At 39.8% G+C, this 16,222-nt stretch overlaps 1 protein-coding gene and 1 long non-coding RNA gene across 2 annotated transcripts; one reads left to right on the top strand and one right to left on the bottom strand.

The window, feature by feature from the left end:
* Positions 1–8,531: 8,531 nt before the first annotated feature.
* Positions 8,532–11,094, top strand: LOC120020221 (zinc finger protein 473 homolog). Its single transcript, XM_038963745.1, has 2 exons — positions 8,532–8,884; positions 9,730–11,094. The coding sequence occupies exons 1-2, from the start codon at positions 8,608–8,610 to the stop codon at positions 10,752–10,754; spliced, it is 1,302 nt and encodes a 433-aa protein (XP_038819673.1). The 5' UTR covers positions 8,532–8,607; the 3' UTR covers positions 10,755–11,094.
* Positions 11,095–12,410: 1,316 nt separating this feature from the next.
* On the bottom strand, positions 12,411–15,559 carry LOC120020223. Its single transcript, XR_005472421.1, has 3 exons — positions 13,388–15,559; positions 13,172–13,276; positions 12,411–13,050 (listed from the first exon to the last, which is right to left on the bottom strand). It is a non-coding gene; the product is annotated as an uncharacterized LOC120020223 (long non-coding RNA).
* Positions 15,560–16,222: the final 663 nt, after the last annotated feature.

Here is a 16,222-nt window from a genome sequence, read left to right as displayed (position 1 = left end):
TAATAATTTGGATGCTCTAAATTCTTTTGACCAGCAGGTGCCAACAGTGTACACTGTGTTGATCAAAGCCTTGACTAGACACAATTGTCTAGAAAGCTTCAATGCTTCAGGAAGCTTAGTTTCCCCATCACTACCGAATAATGCCGCAACTGGGAACTCTAAACTCTGAAATCTCAGAATTCCGACTTCCGTGTGTTCAAAACAATGGGGACCTCGAAAAAACGAGCTCCAGCTGGGAAAATCGATTTGAACGGTTATCCAACTCAGAATTCCAACTCGGGAAATCGGGCCTCTTTCTAGAGCTCCGACATTCTGACCTGAAGATCACTGACTTCATGATTTGACCTCGTATTTTTCCGCGTTCCCAGTTGTTTTGAACGCGGACTAATAACGGGTTATTGGTGTACATGTAATCGTGGTCACTGACTCCTTGAAGGAGATATTTCCTGAGGGGTGCTGAAGATGGCGGCGAGTGCAGGCGAGATTTCAGCTTGCTCCGAGTAACCTTAACTTTTATCCCTCAAACGTAATTAAATGTAACGGAACTTGGCTTATAGTAAACACAATAGAGAACAGCGATAAGTTGACTGCTAATTTGATCTGAAACTTTGAGAAATGGAAGGAAAAAATGTGCGAAAGAGCAAACGGAGAAAAACCGCTACCTGATTCCTCGGGAGAAGAAATGGAGGATTCTGGACATTCGGTTGATTCTGAAAATCCAGTCACTAGTCCTGCACCCAAAAAGACACAGAAAGAATTGTCTTTGCGCGAATTACAGGTCAACATAATCGATGCTGTCTCTGCAAAGATAAACGAGAGCCGATAGTCTGGAGAAAATGATAAGCGAAAATACATCAAAAATAGTTGACCTCGAGACCTCTCTGAATCATGCATACAAGAGTATCGAAGAGCTTAAACTTGCAAACACTGCTACTTCTGAGAAATGCACTGCACAGGAGAAGACCATTGTAGACATGCAAGAGCGCTTATCGAAGCAGAGCGATACCGGAGAAGGTGGGGGCTACGGTTTTAAGGTGAACCGGAGGACCAGGATGAGAATGTGAAGCGCTTAGTAAGAGACATTTGTAACCGGACTTCCCCGATGGTTATATGGATATGGCTGTGGATGTATCTCATCTTATTGGGAAGAAGAAAGATGCCTTCATCAGCTGCTCGATCATCATCCAGTTTGCTTTTCGCGCAGCGAGAGATGCAGTTTGGAAGAAAGCAAAGGAAAGCTCCTTTCTGAAAGAGAGAAAATTTTGATTCGGTGAGGACTTGACTGCAGCAGGTAAGGCAGCAAAGGCAAAATTGTGGCCTCTTGTACAACAGGCCTGAAATCAAAGAAAGGGTGGATACTACAGGGGAATCAGAGCCTTTTTTGCTGACTGAAAATAAATACGACCGGGGTGATTTGTTCTGTCGGTAGATTTACAAGGTAGCTCCTTCCCCACTGCAAACTGAGCGTTCTAGTTTTGAATTATGGTGTTACTGTTTACAAGTTAAGACTTCTGTTAATACATATATGAAGCAACTTTTTATAGAGAGGGTAGAGTTGAGATTGCATAGGATTTTTCTTTATATTCTGTAGATATGGACTTGAAGTTTATGTCAATCAATGCCAGAGGGATACAAAACCTGTTGAAGAGAAAAGCTTTTTTTGTTGTAAGGACTGCAACGCAGATCTTGTATTCGTTCAAGAAACACATTCATGCAAAGAGGACTATAATTATTGGAAAAATCAGTGGGGCAATTTCATTTTTTGGGCCCACGGGACTAATCATTCAGTTGGGGGTTGCAATTTTAGCACACAACTTCAAAGGGAAATTTTTGTTTACTCAAATGGACTCCAATGGACATTGGCTAGTAGCGATCATCAACCACATGGACAAATTATTTGTGTTGTGTAATGTATATGGATACTGTTCTAGTCCCCCAAATAACTTACTTCTAGAGGAAATTTAAGAAATTCTTAAAAGTCTTCTGAGAAAATATCCATCCAGTCAGATTATAGTTGGTGGAGATTTTAATATGGTTTATTCTAATGAGACTGATAGATTGCCCCATAGGTCTAACATTGGTGTGAACAAGTTGGTGAATTTCTACCAAAGCCTGAACTTAATTGACATATGGAGAGTTAAAAACCCTGGAGAGAAACAATACACATGGAGTAATAGAGATCGTTCTTTACAATCACGAATTGATTTGTGGGTGATAACCCCTAGTCTTGAGCCCAACACTGTAGAGGTAAAAATACTGCCTGAGTCCTGACGGATCATAAAGTGTGGCAGAAACATTATGTGGTTGACTGTAAGAATGTGCAGTAATGATGGTAAAAAATACTCTGGTGGTTATTGGAAATTAAATAACTCATTGTTATTGCATGATGATTTAAAAAATGTGATTAAGAATCTAATTTCTGTTTACTGGAGTTTAGCTACATCTAATGCAGAATATGGGAAATATTGGGAACTGCTGAAATTTAAAATCCGCTCAGCCTGTATTACTTATGGAAAAAGGCTTGCTTTAAGAAGGAGATGTGAGGTAGCTGAACTCTCTAAGACAATTGCGGATATCACAGAGATTGAGCATCTTGATCTTAATGAGAAAGCTAAATTGAATGATTTACAGAATCAACTAGATACATTGTATGAGGAAAAGGCTAGAGGAGCTTTCACAAGATCCAGAAAACAATGGCTTGAAAAAGGCGAAAAGAACAGTAGATACTTTTTTAATATGGAAAAGAGGAGAGGGGAACTCAACACACTTCGGAAATGTAAGATTAATGGGGTTACCACTGAGGATAGAGAGTTGTTATCAGACTTTACCACTAAGTTTTATGAGATTCTTTACTCCTTAGATAACAATTTGAGTGACTAAGGATCTCCTTGATTCTATAGAGAATGTTAATTCGGTTAGTGAAGAATTCAATCGGTCTTGTTGTCAAGATTGATCCATTATGGACATCCAGTACGTGGTTGCTCAGTTAAAAAATAACAAATCTCCAGGTTGTGATGGATTAACCTGTAACGTTCATCGTCTGGAGGAGAAGAAGAGGACCAAGATGCAGCGTGGTAAGTGTCCATAATGTTTTAATAATAAAACTGAACACTGAAACAAAAACAATAAACCGACAAACGAACAGTCCTGAGAGGTGAAACACAAAAACACTAAACAGGAAATAACCACCCACGAAACCCAGGTGGAAAAAGGCTACCTAAGTATGATTCTCAATCAGAGACAACTAACGACACCTGCCTCTGATTGAGAATCATACCAGGCCAAACGAAAAAACCAACATAGACAAACGAACATAGATAACCCACCCAACTCACGCCCTGACCACACTAAAACAAAGAAATAACAAAAGAACTAGGGTCAGAACGTGACATAACCTCTGAATTTTACAAAACCTTCTCTGAAGAAATAGCACAATTTTTACTTGAAACCTTTAAAACCTTTTATGGCTGCAGCCCGGTGTCGGTACACTTATGACAACAGCCAGCTCAAGTGCAGGGCGCGAAATTCAAAAGATATTTTTTAGAAATATTTAACTTTCACACATTAACAAGTCCAATACAGCAAATGAAAGGTACACATCTTGTGAATCCAGCCAACATGTCCGATTTTTAAAATGTTTTACAGCGAAAACAGCACGTATATTTATGTTAGCTCACCACCAACTACAAAAAAGCACTAACATTTTTCACAGCACAGGTAGCATGCACAAAACCAACCAAACTAACCAAGAACCAACCAAACTAACCAACAAACAACTTCATCAGATGACAGTCTTATAACATGTTATTCAATAAATCTATGTTTCGTTCGAAAAATGTGCATATTTCAGGTATAAATCATAGTTTACATTGCAGCTACAATCAGAAATTGCACCGAAAGCAGCCAGAATAATTATAGAGACCAACGTGAAATACCTAAATACTCATCATAAAACATTTCTGAAAAATACATAGTGTACAGCAAATGAAAGACAAGCATCTTGTGAATCCAGCCAATATTTCCGATTTTTAAAATGTTTTTCAGCGAAAACAGCACGTATATTTATGTTAGCTCACCACCAAATACAAAAAAGCACTAACATTTTTCACAGCACAGGTAGCATGCACAAAACCAACCAAACTAACCAAGAACCAACCAAACTAACCAACAAACAACTTCATCAGATGACAGTCTTATAACATGTTATTCAATAAATCTATGTTTTGTTCGAAAAATGTGCATATTTCAGGTATAAATCATAGTTTACATTGCAGCTACAATCAGAAATTGCACCGAAAGCAGCCAGAATAATTATAGAGACCAACGTGAAATACCTAAATACTCATCATAAAACATTTCTGAAAAATACATAGTGTACAGCAAATGAAAGACAAGCATCTTGTGAATCCAGCCAATATTTCCGATTTCTTAAGTGTTTTACAGCGAAAACACAATATAGCGTTATATTAGCTTACCACAATAGCCAGAAACACAATCCATTTACCCGCAGCAAAAGTTAGCGATCGTAACAAACCAGCAAAAGATATATAATTTTTGACTAACCTTGATAAGCTTCATCAGATGACAGTCCTATAACATCAGGTTATACAATACACTTCTTTTTTGTTCGAAAATGTGCATATTTAGAGCTGAAATACGTGGTTATACATTGTGCTAACGTAGCATCTTTTTCCTAGAATGTCCGGATATTTTTATGACACTCACCTATTCTGACCAAATAACTATTCATATACTTTACTAAAAAATACATGTTGTATAGGAAATGATAGATACATTAGTTCTTAATGAAATCGCCATGTTAGAATTCTAAAAATAACTTCATTACCACATCCAGCTTACGTTATAACGAGAGAGAGCCCAATATCTGGGCGCAAAATAATTGTCAACATATTCCGACAGATATATGAAATATCATCATAAAATGGGTCCTACTTTTGATGATCTTCCATCAGAATGTTGTACAAGGGTGTCCTTTGTCCAGAACAATCGTTGTTTGGTTTTAGAACGGCCTTCTTCCCTCTCGAATTAGCAAGCTAACTAGCCAAGTGGCGCGAAGCTCTCCATCTTCACCATACCCAGAGAACGCAAGACGCCTAAACTCCCGAAAATATTTCAATAATCTGATGAAACTATATTGAAAAAACATACTTTACGATGATATGATCACATTTATCAAATAAAATCAAAGCCGGAGATATAACACGTCTATAACGATTGCTTTTCAGAAGCCATTACCGGTGACCTCTATGCGCTTCCTGGACAGAGGAATTCTGGGGTCATGTCATTCCAAGAGCTCTCTTTTCACCATAGAAACACCTAGAAACCCCATTTCACCTCTCACAGCCTATGGGACATCTAGTGGAAGGCGTATGAAGTGCATGTATACTCATACATATCAAGCACATTTATAGGCAGGTCCTAGAACAGAGCATCGATTTCAGATTTTTCACTTTCTGACAGGAAGTTTGCTGCAAAAGGAGTTCTGTTTTACTCACAGATATAATTCAAACGGTTTTAGAAACTAGAGAGTGTTTTCTATCCAATAGTAATAATAATATGCATATTGTACAAGCAAGAATTGAGTACGAGGTCGTTTGAAATGGGCACCTTTTATCCGGCTACTCAATACTGCCCCTGCAGCCATAAGAAGTTAAGGAGGCTATAAAGAAGGGAGAACTACCTGCCTGTCTGAAGCAAGGGGTTATTACTCTTATACTTAAACCACACAAGGATCTCTTAAATATTGATAATTGGCGTCCAATCACACTCCTAAATAACGACTACAAAATTATAGCCTTAATTTTTGCGAAAATGTTAAAGTCTTGCTTGAATGATCTGATTGATGAATATCAATCAGGGTTTATGAAAGGGTGCCATATATCTAATAATCTGAGGCTGGTGTTAGACTTGGTTGAGTATTGTGATCTATTGGATTACTTCCCTGTTATCCTATTTTGGGATTTTCAGAAAGCATTTGATACAGTAAGTCACAATTGTATCTTTGATTGTCTTAAGCATTTGAAATTTGGTCGTTTTTGTTGTTGATGCTATTAGAACTCTGTATAATGGTGGCAATAGCTGTATCAAACTCTGTCATGGAACATCCTCAAGGTTTAACATTTACAAAGGAATACGACAAGGTTGTCCAATTTCACCTTTTTATTTTTGTTAGTATCTCAAATGTTATGCTCATTAGTTCATAAAAGTCCATTTCAAGGCATTACATTCCAGTCCAGAGAGATCAGATATCCCAACTGGTGGATGACACCTCACTTTTTTTGAAAAATGTGTCACAAGCTAGATTAGCATTGGATATCGTGAAGCAGTTCTCCAAAATCTCAGGTTTGGCATTAAATCTTTCCAAATGTGAGATGTTTGTTTTGAAAGGAGCTGTCAATCCAGCAGATTGTAACATCTCTGAAAAAGATACTGTAACCTACCTCGGTGTAAAGATCACCAAAAATCTTAAGGCTGTGAATGATCTTAATTTGAACCCTGTAACTGAATCTGTCAACAACAAAAAATTATCCTCATGGTTAGCGAGGGATTTAAGTCTTCAAGGAAGGGTGCTTTTATCCAAAGCTGAGGGGCTATCTCGTGCATCCTATCTGTTTTCATCTATTGACATTCCCAAATCCACTTGCTGTACCTTAGATAGGCTTTTGTACAACTTCGTATGGAAAAACAAGCCACATAAGATAAAAAGAGATGTTATCACCAACAGGGTTTGTGATGGCGGTCTAAATGTCTTAGACTTCACTCTCTTCAATCAGATATCAAAGGTCAACTGGATTAAAAGGTACATAAAAAATCCTCATAGTTTCTGGAATATTATACCTCATTTTGTTTTTCAGAAGTTCGGAGGGCTTAATTTTTTACTACAATGTCCATATATTGTGGGTAAACTTCCTGTGAAACTGCCGGCTTTTCACAAGCAGGCTTTAATGAGCTGGGGTTTGTTGTATAAACAGAACTTTTCACCTCATAAGTGTTTTATATGGAACAATGGGTCGATATTACATAGAAACAAGATGTTATTTAACCATAAATGGTTCTCGAAAAACATTGTCCTTGTCAGCCAATTAGTTAATATTAGTGGGAATCTATTTACACTGATAGAATTTATGGAAAGATACGACTTTGAGGTTTCAAGCAAGGAATATGACACTGTTATTAAAGCTAAACCTAGTGGGATAAAAACTTGACTTCAAAATAATGCATAATTTGGAATATCTCCGATTGTAAGCGATATCCAGGTGAATGGCATTCGTCTACTAGATACGAAATTCAACAATCGTTTATTAAGGGATATTTTCTACAGGAAGTCTATTCCCTCTGCGATATTTTGTTGGGCTTCATCGTTTGATGTAAACTGGCACCGTGCTTGGCTCACTCCACACAAATTTATGGTGACCAATAAAGTAAAGGAGATCTCGTTTAAGATTATCCATAGATTCTATATACCTGATGTTACCAGTGAATGCAGTTTTTGTGAACTAGAAACAATCTATTGAACACTTATTCTGTCATTGTTTATATAGTGAAGTGTTCTGGGCTGATGTAAAACTATATATTGGCCTCAAATTGCATACAACCATTGATATTTCTAAGTTTGACATATTATTTTACTACACTGATTCCACAATTGAACGTATGTCATAAATCTCTTTATTTTATGAGGAAACATTTTCGTACACAAATAAAAATGTATGAAGAAAAAGCCCCTTTTTAAATCTGATTTGGAAAACTATTTAGTCTTTAAAACGTATACAAAAAAAAAAGTACAAAAAATGTATTCACTATATGTCTGTATTTGAATTGATATAATGTGGATTCGTTTTATTTTTTTAATTATTTATTTGTGGAATCCCTCTGGCTGTTATGTTTATGTTTTGCATATTACTGTTAATAAAATTAAAAAATTAAAAAAGGAGATATTTCCTTGTCGGAGTTTACCCAGAATACACCGAGCGACCCATTGCCAACGTACGCGGTGTGTTAACAGATATACTTTTTGAGGAGATGAGAAACTCCTTTGTAATCAATTAACGGCCGCGCGGTGCATTCTGGGTGATTCTGGGACAAGACGAGCTCTCCTACAAGGAGTGAATGGGAGTCAATTGGGCGCTAGCTCAAAAACCCAACATTAGCATGAATTTCGTAAACAAGAAGTACAATATCAATAACAAATCCGAGACGTGAGATAATTAACTTGTTATCTGTAATATCGTATAGCTTTGGAATCGGGACACTGTACTTTCAAGGAAAATAGGCCTGTTTCTCGACTCATACCCTGACTTTGAGAATGGATCGTGACGATGAGTTTAGCAACCGCATGACGCAGCATGACAACTTAAACGCGATTGGGCGACAGTCTGACTCCATTCATTGCCAAAAGATATTCCCATCTCCTCCTTTCTCTAATATCGCTGGGATTATTACGATTCCAAGGGAGTTTCCGATTTCCTTAAAAGTATATCCGCTCCTCCCCTCAGTTTGTTTTCGCGGAAGTAAAGCGATAGCTAGCCAACTATTGGATTTTCCAGCTGAATATTATCTTTAGAAACATAACACTAGTCCGATAAAATGTTGTTCCAGGAGAATATGACCAACTGTGTTACTTTTCAGACCAAATTATCATCCGTTATGGATGTGTTGGCCAAAGCTGCAGTGGCAGAAATAAGTAAATTGTTCGATGATGGGTTTGCTGTGTTACGCTTGGAAATGTGCCATAGAGAAAATGAAATTGAAGCCTTGAAAAGAAAATTATTTATGGAGAACGAACGGCAAGCGACGAGTTCCAAACTGCGAGAAGCAGGCAATTCTTCCACATGTTCTTCGTCTTCCAGAAGGACAGAGCAGGGTAAGCCTGCGCGTGCTTGCTTACTGTACTAGCTAACTAGGTTGACTTATCTAAAATGTGTTGTTGTCCAGTGTCCATCTCAACTCAGGGGTCAATTCTTAACAGTATTAACAACATAACTGACAATAATTTAGCTCAATGGCTAGCTAGTGTACATATTCCCAGGAAACCCAACGTTGAATTGCATTGAATTCTGTTGGGCAGAAATGAGCGTTTGAGTAAGGGTAGTTTCCTCTCACGACCTCTGTTGAATACAATTATATTTTAACCTACTTTACCGGCTGTCCGTGCAGTTGGTCTTTTTGGCGTTAGGAATGTGACACAATATATCCACAGAAAATTATGATTACATCAACTTTACAAAGCTCTGGTAGCGGGTTCAGATTTCTATCACCTGAAGCATGCACATAACCATGAAAGCACGAGCTCGGCAAGTATGCGTGCATCTCATGAATGTATTTTTTAAATCTTGTGCACATGCTTCAGGTGATAGAAATTCGAAAGCACTGCCAGTGCTTTAGAAAAGTTGATGTAATTATACTTTCCTGTGGATATATTGCCTCACATTCCTACCTCCAAAAGGAACAACCGCACAGACAAATATCAAAAAGTTCAAAAATAATTTTGTTCAACATTCTGACTTGTAGAGGTTGTGAAGGGAAACTTTCCACATTCAAACACTCATTTCTGCCCTATGTGGAATTCAATGCAATTCGAGGTCAGGTTTCCAGGCAAGTGTAGATAATGGGTATCAGTTTTATTGTTGACCTATGTTAAATTGTTCAGTACACACTCAACTTTGTTTTACAGTGCTTCTGACAGTTCAGTTAAACCTTCCCTTTCAGGGTCCAAGGGGTCTGATGAGGATGCTGGTGAAAGAACTTCATTTGAGCAGACCGCCAGAGACAAAGTGTTCACACCTAAAGACAAACAACTGGATCAAAATAGACCACAGCCACCTGCAGAATCAGTAGAGGGGCTCAATGAACAGTACCGGTCTGTCCAGCGAGAGAAGGGTAGTGCACTAGAGTTAGTGAAGACAGAGCATGAGGAGGAGTATGACGTTATTTCACTACATACATCGGGAAGTGAACATGGCACAGAGCAATCAGATCATCAGGAAACTGAGTTTGCCATGGATCGCAGAGAGAGTCATCTGTGGGCGTCTGTATCAGAGATCAACTGTGACTCTGAGGGTCCAGATTGCTCATATGGTACGGAACAATATACACAGGATCTCAATACAGACATACAGTTTATTCAAAGTGCTGTGGAGGGTCTTGATAGCGATCCATCATCAGAGATGGGGTACATAAACAGACTAATGAAAGAAGAGATGCGAGCACAGTCTGGTTGGAATGACCAAAGAAGGACCCCTATAGATTTGGTTCAAGCACAACCAGGACAGCAGAGAGCGCAAACTATGTACCCAGAGAGAAGGGAGGATGGAACTACTACGAGAGTGCCGTCAGACAAACAAACGCGAACCAATGAGGGTGCAGCATATTCCAACGTTTGGCTAAACAATGTATTCTCGTTTGCCCCAAATGGTTTCAACTCAGCAAAGGTAGCCCCAAGGAGTACCCCAGCAAGAGAGAAGTGGTTTGTTTGCACCTTTTGCGGAAAGAGCTTTGACAGGGTCAGTCACTTGGAGATGCATCAACGGATTCATACAGGAGAGAAACCGTACAGCTGTGTGACATGTGGGAGGTGTTTTGCTCAGCAGAGTAATCTCCGCACACATCAGCGAGTACACAGGGGCCTCAGAACAAAGCAAACGAAAAGTAATCACAATGACGAGACGACTAAGAACATTCTAGAGAAACCAGCTGGGTCCCGCCCCACACATTATGAAACACAACCTCATTAATATAAACTTTTTCTAATGACTGAGAACAAAGTGTTCATGAGAAGACAGTCAAGACACTCGTGCAAAAAGCCGCAGTGTGCTACTTTTGTTTTCCTATTCTTAAAGTGAGAGCAGTGCGACCCTACCACAACTGTTACACTAGTGGTGCTAATATACTGTAGGGAGTTAAAGTTACAGGTTTACATCCTCCTGCTTGTACATTTTAAAAGGAACAGTTATCAAGAGGTGGATCTCCATCGTCTTTTTAGTTTTTGTAGGACTATGCCAGAGACAACACATCTGGAGAGAAAATATCAATGCATACATTTTTATGAATAAACATAAATTCTCTGAACTTTGAGCCCTTGTTGTTGTTGAAATACACTGAGAATACAAAACATTAACACCTGCTCTTTCCATAATATAATAATTTATACAATTTCTATAGCGCTTTTCATAGAATCTCCGTGCTTCAAGAGCAACAAAAAAAACACGCAATATATCATGACAGATGAACCAATAGAGGCCAAGTCTTTGAAAGCTGCATCCTCTGAAGATGGAGAGGGTCAGTTCATGGCTTGAGCAGAGAGAGCTGGTCAGAGGATGGTGATGGAGTCTGTTGATGATCTTGTAGAGGGCACGTCTGGGAACCAGCCTGACTCTTATAGCCACTGGTCTTCTTCTCTTCCAGTCTGTGTAGCACCCACTTGGGTGATGCCTCAGCAGCTCTGGACACCAGAAAGTTCACCACACAAAGTTCACAATAGTAGCCAGTCGTCCTCACTACGAGCGCTCTCTCTTAGCACTATATTCCCGCATCTCCCATTCCTCTCACGTTTCAGGCGACTCCTGAAAATTGTTCTCAGAAGATCGGGAATTGGCAGCCAGAAGAAACAAAAAGGCTGGTAATGTGTCCAGATGCATTTTTCAAACAAAAATATTAGCCAGCTAGCTAGTTAGCCAAGCCAAAGACTTTTAACCTGTCAGTAAATCTGCAAATTCGTGGCCCTAAAACACTAGATATACAGTACCAGTCAAACGTTTGACACGCCTACTCATTCCAGGGTTTACTATTTTCTACATTGTAGAATAATAGTGAGACATCAAAACTATGAAATAACACATGCAATCATGTAGTAACCAAAAAAGTGTTAAATCAAAATGTTTTATATTTGAGATTCTTCAAAGTAGCCACCCTTTGCCTTGACAGCTTTGCACACTCTTGGCATTCTCTCAACCAGCTTCACCTGGAATTGTGAAGCTAGGGCACCATGGCAACTATAGAACATGACAGAATGACCAGGTGAATACAGATGAAAGCTATGATCCCTTATTGATGTCACTTGTTAAAGAGACAGGTTAGAGAAGGATTTTTAAGCCTTGAGACATGTATTTAGAGGGTGAATGGACAAGACATTTTATATTTATGCCCTTTGAGAGGCATTTGAAAATCTCCCTGGTATTTGTGGTTGAATCTGTGTTTGAAATTCACTGCTAGACTGAGGAACCTTACATATAATTGTGTGGGGTACTGGCATGAGGTAGTCATTCAAAAACCACAGTGTTACACACAGAGTCCATGCAACGTATGTGACTTGTTAAGCAGATTTTTTTGTCCTGAACTTATTTAGGCTCGCCATAACAAGGGGTTGAAAACTTTTTCACTCAAGACATTTAAGCTTTTCATAAAAAATGTTTAATCAAAAAACATAATTCTACTTTGACATGGGATATTGTCTGTAGGCCAGTGACAAAAAAAATCTAAATTGAATCCATTTGTAATAACGCTGTAACACAACAAATCAAGGGGTGTGAATACTTTCTGAAGGCACTGTATACAAGAAGCCCATGCTGATGGAAAAAAAGGACAAAGTCAACCTAAAAATGGCAATTAATGTGAACATGAGGTTGCCAAACACTCACTTCAGTCCAACTGTATCCAAGTTCAGTTCACAGGAGTGAGTAGCAGGCCACCATGACCATGGGGTTAGAGTGGAGCTGAGGCCAGTTCCCTTTTCAACCAACTCCTTTCACCCCTGTCTAGATGTTCTGTCCTCTGGGGTGTAGGAGGATGGTGTTGGAGTGTGGTTTGGGCTGCAGAAACCCATTGCTGTGGTTGAAGAGTGCCGCTGAGATCTGGTAAGAACTGGTGTCACAGTCAGCCTCATCAACCTCCAGCACGTCCTGTCTGTGGACCCAGTCGTCCCCTTCGGTCACACCCTCCCTCTGGCCACCCAGGTCACTGAGCATTGGGGGGATGTCTGTGGGCCACACACTGCCATCCTGGTCCTGGGGATGAGGAAGGAAGGCCAGAGTCCTAAAAAATAGAGAGCCACATATTGGGAGGCATTAAGATAAACAGATAGTTCTTTCAGTTATTACAGAGTAAACTTAGTGTGCATTTTCAAACAGCCCCTTCATACTCTCTCTGCACTCACGCCAGCTAGATTGGTACAGGACGGGGTGGCCTAGGTAGTCCAAATCACCCTCTCGAACCGTCCCCCACCGAGGGTGAATTGACTGCCTTTGTAGATGGGATGGTCCTAACGAGAGGGATCACAATAACCCACAGATTAAACATCAATGAAATCAGTATGATACTGTACATAATGTTGTAAATGTATAATATTGTTGAAGCTTTTATGAACTATCACCTCAAGGGACATTAGGCTTTTTTTCATTTCACTGTCTAGTCTGAGGAGTGTACAGTCTTCATTCTGTGGGTGGGGTGACAATTAGGGAAAGACAAAAATGATTGCTGGCAGACACTCATTCACAAGTAGATGATAACTAATAACTGAAAATGGCCCCTCTAAGAAAATGAGAGATGACTGAAAATACGAGTAACAAGTGTTTGAAATGAAAGTACTCTGTACTTGTCGTCTGTGCTGACAGAGTTGAGTCTTGTGGAGGAGGCCTATCTGGAGAGTGTTGATTTCTAACCTATGAAAGAGCTTTTTAGAAACTAAGGAGGATTTAAGGATAGGGAAAGGGGGTTCCAAGTATTGTGGAAATCAACTCATGTCCTTTCGCGAAGCTCCATCTCTAATGTCCTGTTATTGCGTCTATGGTATTAGTTAACTAAGATGATAATGACGATGACCAACACCCCAGCAGCCACACCTATAATGATCATCACTAGAGTGTCAAAGATCACTTCCTGCACACTCTGAGATGTCTCTGAGTAGGAAGGAAAGAGGGAATGCACACGAAATTGTAAACTCAAACAACCAAAGGTAGCGATTGCAGTGCCATGTATATAGGATGCAGTTTTGTTGCAACTTTAGTGACATCTGTATTTCAGATTATTATCACAAGGGGGCAGCAATGTTACAAATATTACTAATCAGGTATCAAATAAAAAAATTAAGAATGATCACATGCACCAATACAACAGTGAAACGCTTACTTACAAGCCCTTAACCAACAATGCAGTTAAGAAAAATAAATAAATTAAAGTAACAAAAAATTAAAGAGCAGCAGTAAAATAAATAATAAGGCATGTAATAATAAGCCAAACTCCTGTTCCCCAATTGACATGTTTTGGTCCAGCTCCTCTTCATCCAATACCATGTCCAGAACATGCATCTCTGTGGACACCTCAATCTCCTCAGCCATGAGGCTGTCCTAGTCAGAATCCTGACATGTCATGAGGAAGAAGGAGAACACATTCTGTATACTGCCATTAACTTACATTGTCAGAGGAACATATTGACTCAGAATCACTTAACCAATAAATTGAGCATCACAAATGTATTTTATTTCAAAGATTGACTGTGTTGGAATGGACCTTGGATAAACTACACCACAAAAAACAGACTGAAAGAAGGGATGGGCTTATGGGGCCACATACCACACAAATCTCTTCAGAGTAAGACAGCACGTCCTTACAGGCAGACTGCCTTCCTCATCCTCCCATTATTCATCCAGAACAGGAGGAGGAGGAAGGCCAGTAGGAGGCAGGACACCACTAGAGGGTGGCAGGGATGAAGAGGACAAAGGACTGAGAGGGGAGAGGGAAGAGAGGAGGAATGAGTGAAGAGGAGTGAACCCCTCTTTAAGAATTGGTTCTCTGTGCTTATGAGTGGAGAGGTGAGGGAGGAGGAGGCGGTGGGGGAGAGGGAGGATGTGGTGGATGTTAGCCTGGAGGGCTGGAGGGACTGGCAGGAGGAGGGCTGTGATGCACATGCGGTCACAGAGAGGGCCTTAGGCAGCACAGAGGCCTGGAGCAGGAGTCTGTTCTCCATGCTGTCGCTGGTAGTTGGAGTAGAGCCTCCCTGGTGCGGCTTGCTGATCCCGGGCCCCATGAGGATGGCGCAAAGCCAGTGCCTTTATCTCTGGTGGAAGAAAAGTCTACTGACTGTTAGGTCACATGCACGCAGGAAGTTTACGTTTATTGGGATGTATCTTGTCCTGGAGGCAGAGCTGAGCGATTTCTACTAATGGGCCAGCGACAAAGGCAAAATTGGCTATACATTGTAAAAAATTCATGAAAACAAAAATACGCTAAGGTTAAGCAAAAGGTTAGCAGTTCGGTTAAGTTTAGGTTTAAAATCTGATTTTATGACATTGTGGCTGTGTCAGCTAGTGACTACCCTGCAGAGCTGCCTCCAGTACATAAGTCATCCCAAAAAATGCCAACCTGTGTATTCACACAGCACATGGAGGGTCCGGGCCTTTTACAGTACATCTAGGACAAACATTAAACACAGTACCTGACTGGCAAGACATTCCCAGGTTCATTATTTAAACAGTCCGTGTAAAACATACAAACTGCAGGCGGCAGGTAGCCCAGTGGTTAGAGCGTTTGGCCAGTAACTGAAAGGTTGCTGGATCAAATCCCTGAGCTGTCAAGGTAAAAATCTGTTGTTCTGCCACTGAACAAGGCAGTTAACCCACTGTTCCTAGGCTGTCATTGTAAATAAGAAGTTGTTCTTAACTGACTTGCCTAGTTAAATAAAACACAAAAAGCTATCCCTGTGTTTGAGCCTTTCTCTGGAAAAGTGAGCAGTAAAAGTGAAAAAGGTTCACTCAACTCAGATAAAGATTGTTGTCTGTATAGTTTGGTTGAGTAGCAGTTGTGTGCTTTAGAGAACTTGCTCAATAAATGAATGACATCAGTCCAGAATCATAGTATAATGCACCAATGTTGTTCTGGCCAGAAAACCAGTCTGAATTGGTGATGATGGTACATAATGGTAGATTGGTTCAGGAGACAATAGTACTGTAGTCTGTTCCCTGTGCATTACTACAGTACAGCCCATCAATGTAATTAAGAATTTGTTCTTAACTGACTTGCCTAGTTAAATAAAGGTTAAATATTTATTTTTTTAATCTCCGAGAGACATTAACAGGGACGCAAACTTACCCAATAAGTCGTGGAACAACTCTTGTGGACAACTAGCTAATACTATGTGTGTGTGTGTGTGTGTGTGTGTGTGTGTGTGTGTGTGTGTGTGTGTGTGTTTGCGTGTTTAAGATGCGTGGTC

Source organism: Salvelinus namaycush, chromosome 25 (assembly GCF_016432855.1).
Source record: "Salvelinus namaycush isolate Seneca chromosome 25, SaNama_1.0, whole genome shotgun sequence".
Taxonomy (NCBI): Eukaryota; Metazoa; Chordata; class Actinopteri; order Salmoniformes; family Salmonidae; genus Salvelinus; species Salvelinus namaycush.
The sequence above is the reverse complement of the archived record's forward strand: the minus strand, read 5'-3'. Positions and strand labels throughout refer to the sequence as shown.